General features: G+C 39.8%; 1 protein-coding gene across 1 annotated transcript in view; it reads left to right on the forward strand.

Moving 5' to 3' along the window:
* The window catches only part of CEP192 (centrosomal protein 192kDa), a 250,033-nt gene that overhangs the window by 186,109 nt on the left and 53,699 nt on the right, over window positions 1-10,225 (forward strand). The window contains 1 exon segment of the mRNA XM_006902756.1: window positions 7,875-8,025. Coding sequence (XP_006902818.1) covers window positions 7,875-8,025 — 151 coding nt within the window.

The following is a 10,225-nucleotide window of genomic DNA, read 5'->3' on the forward strand; positions in this document are numbered from 1 at the left end:
AGATCAGTTGACCATAGATAGATGGGTTGATCTCTGGATTCTCAATTCGATTCCATTGATCTATGTGTCTGTCATTGTACCAGTACCATGCTGTCTTTACGAAGAAACTTTTTAATTTCATTTTTTGTTTCTTCTCGTACCCACTCATGTTCAAGCAAGGTGTTGTTCAGCTTGTATGGGGTTTTTTTTTTTCTGCTTTATCCTTTTGTTATTAATTTTTAATTTTGTGTCATTGAGGTCTGAGAAGATGCTTTGTATTATTTTTGTTTTTTATTTTATTGATGCTTGTCTTGTGACCTAAAACGTGATCTGTTCTGGAGAAAGTTCCATGCGAAGGTATACTGTGGTTTTTGGTGGTGAATTAGCGTATAATTATCTATGCGATTGAGTTGGTTTGTTGCGTGGTTTAATTCTTGAGCATCTCTGTTGGGTTTCTTTCTGGTAGTGTTATCTTTTCTTGAGTGGTGTATTTAAGTCTCCAACTACTATAATAGTGCTGTCTATTTTCTTTTTTAGTTTGTAATTCTTTCATTTGGTGATAGATATTTATTATTGTTTTGTCCTCTTGTTCTGCTGACCCTTTGAGCATTATGTAGTGACCTTCCTTATCCTTTGTGATGGTTTTCACATTGAAATTTATTTTATTGGAGATTAATGTTGCTACTCCTGATTTTTTGTGGTTGCCATTTGCTTAGTGTATTTTTTTGCCCATCTTTTTATTTTTAGTCTTTCTTTATCTTCGTTTTTTCAGGTGTGTTTCTTATAGACATCGTATTGATGGATTTTATTTTCTTATCCAGTCTGCTACTATTTTTCTTTTCTGTGGTGCATTGAAATTATTCACATTCATTGAGATTATTGAAAGCCAGGGTTTTATTGCTATTAGTTTGTTGAGTTTAATTTGTGTTATTACTAGTTACTTTGTCCAAGCTGCTTTTCTGTGGTACCTCTATATGAAGGACATCTCTCAGTGTTTCCTGAAATGCTGGTCTTATTTTTACAAATTCCCTTATGTTCTGTTTTTCTGGGAATATCTTGATCTCTCTTTATACTTGATGGATAATTTTGCTGATAATTCTTGGTTGACAGTCGTGTTCTTTAAATGTTCAATATATGTCCTTCCACTGTTTTCTTGTTCGCATTTTTTCTGCTGAAAATTTGGCAGTTAGTCTTATCTGCTCTCCCATAAAAGGTTACTCTTTGTTTCTCCCTCGCTTCTTTCAGAATTCTCTCCTTATCTTTGGCTCTGGCAATTTTAATTATGATATGCCTGGGTGTTTTTCTTTTGAGACTCTATTCTATATGTTGTTCGCTCAGTTTCCTGAATATATATTCTCTCAATCTTCATTGTCTGGGAAGTTTTCACCTAGTAATTCTTTCACAACATTTTGGGTGCCTTTACTTGCTTTTTCCTGTTCTGGGATTCCAATGATCCGCATGTTATTTCTCTTGATGGTGTCCCACATTATTCTTAGGTTTTCTTCTTTTTCCTCCCTTTCTGATTCTGCTTTTTGCTCTACCAGATCAGTGGTGTCAATTCTTTCTTATATTTCACTTGTTCTGTGTTCCATCTCTTCAACGCTGCTCATTTGTTCCTCCATCATGTTAACAGCATCTGAAACATTGGACCTCATATTTGGATCATGGTTTCTTGTTTTTACAGTGCCTCCAATGCCTCTTTTGTTTTACTCCATTGTTCTGGATTGTGGTGTGTGGTTTTTTTATAAAAAAATTTATCTTTGTGTGTATGTACTGTCAAATCAGATCTGATTGGTACAGGAGGAGATTGCCCCTCCTTCTCCAGCAGAGCATCTGGTGGATTCAAACCACGTACCTCTGGGATTGCAGTGCAACTTCTTGCCACGAGGCCACCAGAGCTCCCTACTGGATTGTATTTTAAAACTCCTTCTGGTTTTTCCTTATTGTTGTTGTTGTTTGGTCCCGTCGGGTTGTAGACCACTCATAGCGACCCTATGAATGAAATGTCTGAGCATTGTTCATAGGGTTTCCCTAGGCAAGCCATTTCTCACGTGGATGCCTCTCCTACTTCCAGGCTTGTTTTAGTCAGGAAGTTCCAGCAAACACTGTGCACCATGGGTGACCATTACCACATTTGGCACCTCAGTGTCACAGTGGTCAGCATCACAGCAACCACAAGTTAATTCTGTACAGCAATGCACAGACCAGTGCTATACCACCTAGAAGAATGACAGGAAAACAAATTGAACCTGGCCTGAGGGCTGAAGATTAAAATCACCCACCTTTCCTTGTAGTATTCTGTAATTCTTCAAGTTTTTCTTTCATCCATTGAAAATATTCAGTTAGTGTTCTTTTAAATTCAGTGTCAGAAACTTCCATCAGACTTCCTGGCTTCAGGAAATCCATTGATAATGTGTCACCTTTTAGGGGTGATATCTTGCTTTTTGCTGTGTAGTGTATGGGATAGCTTGCTTTCTTTGAGACATTCATATGTTCTTGATCTGAAGACAATGCTCTAGAAATCAGTTGGGCAGCAACCCCACTTGTATTTTTCTCTGACCTTCTGACTCCAGGGAAAGTTCAGTTCAGGGCCTGTGAGAACAGCCTCTTGTAGGTAAGTCAGATCAAGGCACTCAGGTTTAAAGGCCAATTTATTGAATGGACATGTAAGCACAGGTGTGGAGCTGAATCAGAGGCGGGGCAGGCACAGGAGAAGATGAGGGCTACCACAGGTGTGGGTCAACCAGTTACAGGACCTCACTCAGACCTCAGCTATATAGGTGTGCTCATGAGTGGGATCTCTGTTCAAATTCCAGCTGTCCGTCTCACACCCAGCGGATCTCACTCAGTGGTCCCTGCCCAGCATCTTTTACCCAGGTACCCTCGCGCAGTGGCCACTGCCTAGTAGGGCCTTGGGTCCAGTAGGACCCGAAATGACTCAAATTCCCACCAACCCACTCACCTCTGGCTGGTCTGTGGTGCCCATGAAAGTTCCGTCAAATTCCCACCAGCCTGCTTGCTCTTGGATGTTCTCCTAGGCCGTCAGTGGTGTCCAAGAAAACTCAGATAAATTCCCACTGGCCCACCCCTTCCTGGGCAGTCAGTGGGGCCCAAGAGAACTGAGCCAAATTCCCCCCAGTGGACTTGGGTGCTGTCCCAGGCAATCGGCGTTGCCCATAAAACCCATTCAAATTCCTACCAATTTGCCCGATTCTGGGTGGTTGGCAGGGGCACAAGAAAACTCAGACAAATTCCAACAGACCCACTCATTCTTAGTGGTGCTTAAGCGACCTCAGTCAGTTTCCTGCTAACCTTTCTCCTGGCGGATGGGTCCCACAGTTTCTCAGCTGTCAGCTTCTGGCTTTGGTCAGCCCATTACACATCCTGTGTCATGGATCTATGTTCCTGTAGCTCCAAAACTAATTGTTCCAACAAAAGTTCTAATTCGAATTCCCACTGTCCACATCACGCCATGTTGGTCAGTCTCTGTGGCAAGAAGGTCTCTCTAGTGGTCCATCTCTATGCAGCATTCTGCTCCTCCGGCTTTTCACATTGCTTTCTCCACTACTGCCGCCATCTTTGATCTCCTCGAACTGCTTTTTCTTTAGTATGTATGAGTATTGTCTTTTATGTGCTTAATGAATTATCTGTAGTAGCAATCATAATATAATAATAATTTGCCTTCTGATTTTTCTTGAGAAGTTGCTTCTATGAATCTTTAGAAATATATGTGGAATATTACATAGTCATACATATTTAATATATATTTAAGTATGTATGTGTAATGTTTGTACTTTACTAGAATAAATTCTTGCAAAGCAAATGAGTAGTTTTTGCAATAAATTGTCACATTATTCACCAAAATATTTGAACCAATTTATGGAGCCATTACCAGGAATGTATGCAAATTCTACTATAGTCTTACTCGTATGTATAGTATCGTTTTTTAAAAAAAATTTAATTGATTTTTTAATTTTAATGAAAGTTTATAAAGAACTTGGATTTCCATTCATTCATTGTTGCACATTTTCCTCCCTGCCTTCCCCCTGTGCCCCTGCCCCCCAGTTCACTTTTTTATTTGGAAAAAAGTTTCTTTCTTACAGTTCCCTCCCTAGACCACTTTATACTATGCCACTCTTATTCTGGACTCTTGTCATGCCAATAATACCTAATCATATATTGCTTTTATACAGTTCTCTCCCTAGTCTGTTTCAATGCCATAGATATTATTTATTCCCTCTTTCCTTAGTTTCCCCCAACCTCCATGTCAGTCCTGTTTTATAACAATTTCGTACGCTGTATTTGTCTTTTTTGTGACTCACATATTGCACTCAGCATCATATCCTTCATGGTCACTCATTTTGTATAATATTTCATGAGTTCTTTGTTTTTCAGTGCTGCATAATATTCCATTGTGTGAATACACAACAGCTTCTTTATACATTCATTTGTTGATGGGCACTTGGGTTGTTTCCAACTCTTTGCTATTGTAAACAAAGCAGCAATAAACATGAGTGTGCATTTACCTGCTTGGATGGCAGTTCTTGTTTTTTTAGGGTGAGGAATTTTTTTTCACTATGTATACAGCACTGTTCTTATTTACTTTTTCATTCTCTGCATTATAGATAATATGATTGTCTCATTCAAGTTGTATGCAGAACAGATCACTTGAGGAGCTCACTTTATGAATTATGTGGCATAGGATCAGAGGAAGAGTCATCAGCAATCTGTGTTATGACCATGATGTGACTTTGCTTGCTGAACATGTGGAGAACTTGAGGTGCAGAAGATCAAGGACTATAGGCTACAACATGGACTGCATCTCAACATTGTTGTTGTTGTTATGTGCCGTCGAGTTCCTTGCAACTCATAGCGACCCTATGTACAACAGCCCTAAACTCTGTTCTGTCCTGTGCCAATCGCACTGTCTCTGACACTCCCATCCCAATTATCCCAGTCACTGAATCAATCCACCTCATAGAGGGCCTTCCCCTCCTGTGCTGTCCCTCCACCCTCCCAAGCATGATGTCCTTCTCCAAGGACCGGTCTCTCCTCACAGCATGTCCAAAGTATGTTAGATGGAGCCTCAGAATCCTTGCCTCCAAGGAGCCACCCGGTTTAACCCTTTCCAGGACCAATCTGTAGCAGACCATGGTACTCTCAATACTGTTCTCCAGCACCACAGCTCAAAGGCATCAACTCTTCTTCTATCCTCCTTGGTCATTGTCCAACTCTTTGATGCATAACAAGTGGTTGTGAAGACCATGGCCTGTATCACGCGTACCTTAGTCTCCAGAGAGACACCATTGCTCTTGCAGTACTTTGGAGAGGTCCCTAACAGCAGACTTTCCCATGGCAATGCGCCTTTTAATTTCCTGGCTACTGGTGCCAAGACTGTTGACTGTGGAGCCAAGCAACTAAAGCTGTGTACAATCTCAATTTCTGTATCATCCATCCTGATGCTGCCAATTGGTCCAGTGGTGAGAATCTTTGTCTTCTTGACATTGAGCCTCAGTCCATATTGTAGGCTGCAGTCCTTGACCCTCTGCAGCAGGCGCTTCAGGCCCTCTTCAATTTCAGCAATCAGGGTGTGTCATCTGCATAATGCAGATAGTTGATAGATCGTCCACCAGTCTTGACCCCACATTTCTCCTCATAGAGCCCAGCCTCCCGGATAATCTGTTCTGCATATAGATTGAAAAGGTATGGAGATAGGACGCATCCCTGGCGTACGCCCTTCCCAATTTTGAACCATGCAGTGTTCCCTTGCTCTGTTCTGACGACTGCCTCCTGGTCCAAGTATAGGTTTCGCATTAGCACGATTAAGTGTTCTGGGATTCCCATTCTTCTCAGAGTCAGCCACAGTTTGTTATGATCTACACAGTCAAATGCCTTTGCATAGTTAATGAAACACAGATAGACATTCCTCTGGTATTTTCAGCCAAGATCCATCTAACATCAGCTACAGTATCTCTAGTACCACGACCCCTTCTGAAACCAGCCTGGACTTCTGGCAGTTCTTGGCTGATATGCTGTTCCAGTCATTTTTTTATAATCTCCAGTAAAATCTTGCTTGCATGTGAAAACAATGAGATTGTTCTATAGTTTCCACACTCTGTTGGGTCACCTTTCTTTGGGATGGGAACAAATATAGATCTCTTCCAGTCAGTTGGCCAAGTGGTTGTTCTCCAGATTTCTTAGCACAACTTGCTGAGCACGTCCAGGGCAGCATCTGTTAGCTGAAATATGTCAGTTGGTATACCATCTATTCCTGGAGCTTTATTTTTTGCCATTTCCTTCAAAGCAGCCTGACCTTCTTCTTTCATCACCATAGGCTCTTGCTCATATGTTGTTTCATGAAATTCTTCTGTGTCTGCCAATTCCTTGTGATACTCAGTATATTCTTTCCATCTTCTTTGAATACTTCCTGGATCATTTAACATTCTGCCAAAAGCATCCTTGATTATAGCAACTCGAGGTTTAAATTTGTTCTTCAGTTCCTTGGGCTTAAGATATGCTGGGTGAGTTCGGCCCTTTTGATTTTCTGACTCCAACTCCTTGCACATTTCGTTGTAATATTTTGCTTTGTCATCCCGTGCTGCCTTTTGAAATCTTCTATTCAACCCTTTAGTGTCTTGAATTCTTCATTGTGCTTTGGCTTCTCTGCGCTCCAGTGCAATTTTCAGAGTCTCTTCTGATATCCATTTTGTTATTCGCTTCCTCTTCTGTCTTTGCAGTGTCCGTTTTCCCTCTTCCTGGATGATCCCACAACTCATCTGGTTTTCGCTCATTAGTGTTCAAGGCCTCAAACTTGTTCCTGAGATGGTTCTGAAATTCAGGTGTGGTAGACTCAAAGTCATATTTTGGTTGCCTTGGATTTGGTTTAATTTTCCTCAGCTTCAGCTTGAACTTGCATCTGAGTAGTTGGTGGTCTGTTCCACAATCAGCTTCTGGCCTAGTTTTCACAGCTGATATTGAGCTTCTCCAGCGGTTCTTTCCACAGATGTAATCGATCTCAACATTAGGCAAATTATCCTTTCTACTTTGTCAGTAGGTAGCATCGTGATAGATGAAGAAAATATTGAAGTTGTTAACGATTTCATCTTATATCTGCAATGAACACCCTGGGACTCATCAATCAAGAAATGAAAAGGCATGTTGCATTTGGGAAATTTGCTGTTAAGAATCTCAACAAGGTGCTAAGAAGCAAATGTCAGATAAATACTAAAATGCACCTCATTTACCATGGATTTTTTAATTCCTTCCTATGCATCTGAAATTTGAACTGTGACTAAAACTGAGAGAGGAAGAATTGATACCTTTGAGCTGTGATGTTGGAGAAGAGAAGCACAGTGAATATCTATCCCATGGTCTGACAAAGAACAAACAGTTATGCCTTGAAGAAGGAGCAGCTGTAGAGCAAGGATGGTGCAAATTCGGGACTAGTCCTTGGAAAAAGTCATCATGCTTATAAATGTCAGCAAAAGAAACTGAATAGGATGAATCAGCATAGTTACTGTAGCAGTTGGCTCGAGAATAACAGGGTCAGTAAGGATGGTGTAGGGAAGGCCAGGGTTCACATCTATTGTTCCAGGAATTGCTGTTTGTTGTAGTTGACTTGACAGCACCAAAAAATACCACCACCCTCTTCTATTTAAGCAAGGATGAGTTAGAGAAGTTTGGTAAATAGAAATCACAAAGGTAGTCAGTATCAAAAGTTGTGGTTCAAATCCAGGGCAAGAGCCTGAGCCTGCTGTCCACCATAATTTCTTGTTAGATAGCACTGTGTCACCTACCCTCAGCCTAGGAAAATAAAAATCTGTGGTTGTAAGTATGTAAAATTGTGTTACTGTTTATATTTTATTATGTTATTCTTTGATTATTTTCTATTATAGTAAACGATCTTCCTCAATGCCCTAATGATATTCAACTCTTCTATGGAAACATGCATAAAATCATACTTTCAGTGACTGGAGAATTCAGGGATTCCATATCTGGCAGGGAATTTCTACAGCCTTCTTCCAAACATAGCTTGGAATCTAAAAGGTAAAAAGATTGGTTTATAATAGACATGATCTTTCCCTTCACTTTACTAGGTTTTGTCTCAGGATGTTTATTTCACCTCCCTATTTTAGATTATTAAGAAATAATCTAGAATTAAAGAAAAGTTACAAAACAATATCAGTCTTTTGTATCTCCAAGCTCTGGTGTCTTAGTGGCAAGACACTGCACTACAATCCCAAAGGCACAGTTACCAGCTGTTCCATGGGAGGAGAAGTCTCTTCCCGTGCTATCAACTGCACCAGAAAACCCTCTAGCGGGTCAGCTATGGATCAGTTCCAATTCTTTGGCACACAACAACAACAACAGCATTATGTCTCAAACTCAGATTTCCCAGTTATTAACATTTTATTACCTTTGCCTGTTAGTATTTTTGTTACTTTTGGTGCTATCCTCTAATTATTCTTTACATATCTATAATTTTTTACAAAAATACTTATGAATAAATTGCAATCCAGTCATACAAGTCAACTCAAAACCTCTTCATTCTCCCTTTTTTCCCCCATATTCTAATGCACATGTGCCATTTAGTTAGCCTGAATTTTAAGTCTCATCCATTAGAAAACATTTCCTCAGTCTTTCCTTATCTTTCCTGGCTATAATAACAGACGGTCAGATAGTCATTTCAGAGAGACAAAATGAAAAGTCATACCTAGCTGGCCACCATAATTTCTTGCCATCTGTGTCATCTACCCTCAACCTAGAAAATAATAATTTGTGGTTGTAAATATGTAAAATTTTGTTATTGTTTCTATTTGGTTGTTTTAAGTTTAATGCATAGGAAGCTTTACTAATATGTGTCAACAAAGGGATACTGTCCTAGATATACTCATTCATCTATCTGTGCCAAGAAATTTGCCCATTTTTCTCCTACGATGTAGCTCGTGGATTTGAATTGTTTTCCTTTACCATGGCACCACAATTCCTTATCCCTAAGCCACCAGTGCTCCTTTTGTGCCCAGGAAGTTTGGAAGATAGCTACTTGGCCAACTTAATTTGTGCCCATTTAAACAAAGATGAATATATTATTGAACAATATTATTAATATTGCTTGCAAATAAACTCTTACTTGAGATTATTCAAAACCAACAAATAAATGACAAGGACCAAGGAATGTCATTGCTGCTGTCAGAGCTTGGCTAAAAGCAGAAAATGCCAATTTGTTTTTGTGGGTGTTTTTTTGTTTGTTTCTTTAATTTATTAATTTCATTAAAAATTTACAGATTCTTTGGATTTCCATTCATTCATTGTTCCACTTTTCTCCCCTCCCAACCCTCTCCCCGAGAACACTACCCTCTTGGAAAAGTAAAAGAAAAATTCTTTCATTGTTTTACAGACCCTCCCTCAGGTCTACTCCACCATGTAGCCTTCCCTCTAGACTCGTGCCATGACAAAAATACCTAATCACATATCCCTTTTAAATAGTTTTCTCCCTCATATGTTTCAACACAGTATACATTATTGAACCCATCTTTCTCAGTCTGTCTCCAAACCCAAGGTCACTCCTGTTTTACAATAGTGGCACCATGCAGTAATTCTCTCTTTGTGACTGAGATACTTCACTCAGCATAATGTCCTCCAGAGTCACCCATTTTGAATAATATTGCATGAGTTCCTTGTTTTTCAATGCTGCATAGTATTTCATTGTGTGAATATACCACAGCCTCTCTATCCATTCGTTTGTTGATGGGCACTTGGGTTTTTCAAACTCTTTGCTATTGTGAACAAAGCCACAGTAAACATGGGTGTGCATATATGCTTGGATGTCAGTTATGGTCTCTTTGGGGTATTTTCCCAGTAGTGGAATTGCTGGGCCAAAAGGTATCTCTGTTTGCAACTTTTTGAGAAAGCACCATACAGCCTTCCACAGTGGTTGCACCATTTTACACTCCCACCAACAGTGAATAAGTGTTCCAGTTTCTCCACAACCTCGCCAGCATTTGTTGCTTTCTCTTCTGTTAAATTTTGCAATTCTGACTGGGGTGAGGTGTTATCTCTCAGTTGTTTTGATTTGCATCTCTCTTAGAGCTAAGGATTTTGAACATTTCTTCATGTATTTTTTAGCCATCTAAATGTCTTCTTTGGTGAAGTGTCTGTTCATATCCTGTACCCATTTTTCTATTGGATTATTTACCTTTATCTTGTTGTGGTACTCAAGTATTTCATAAATTCTGGATATAAGTCC

This window comes from Elephantulus edwardii, unplaced genomic scaffold, assembly GCF_000299155.1.
Source record: "Elephantulus edwardii isolate Elephantulus edwardi_28Jun2011 unplaced genomic scaffold, EleEdw1.0 scaffold00446, whole genome shotgun sequence".
Taxonomy (NCBI): Eukaryota; Metazoa; Chordata; class Mammalia; order Macroscelidea; family Macroscelididae; genus Elephantulus; species Elephantulus edwardii.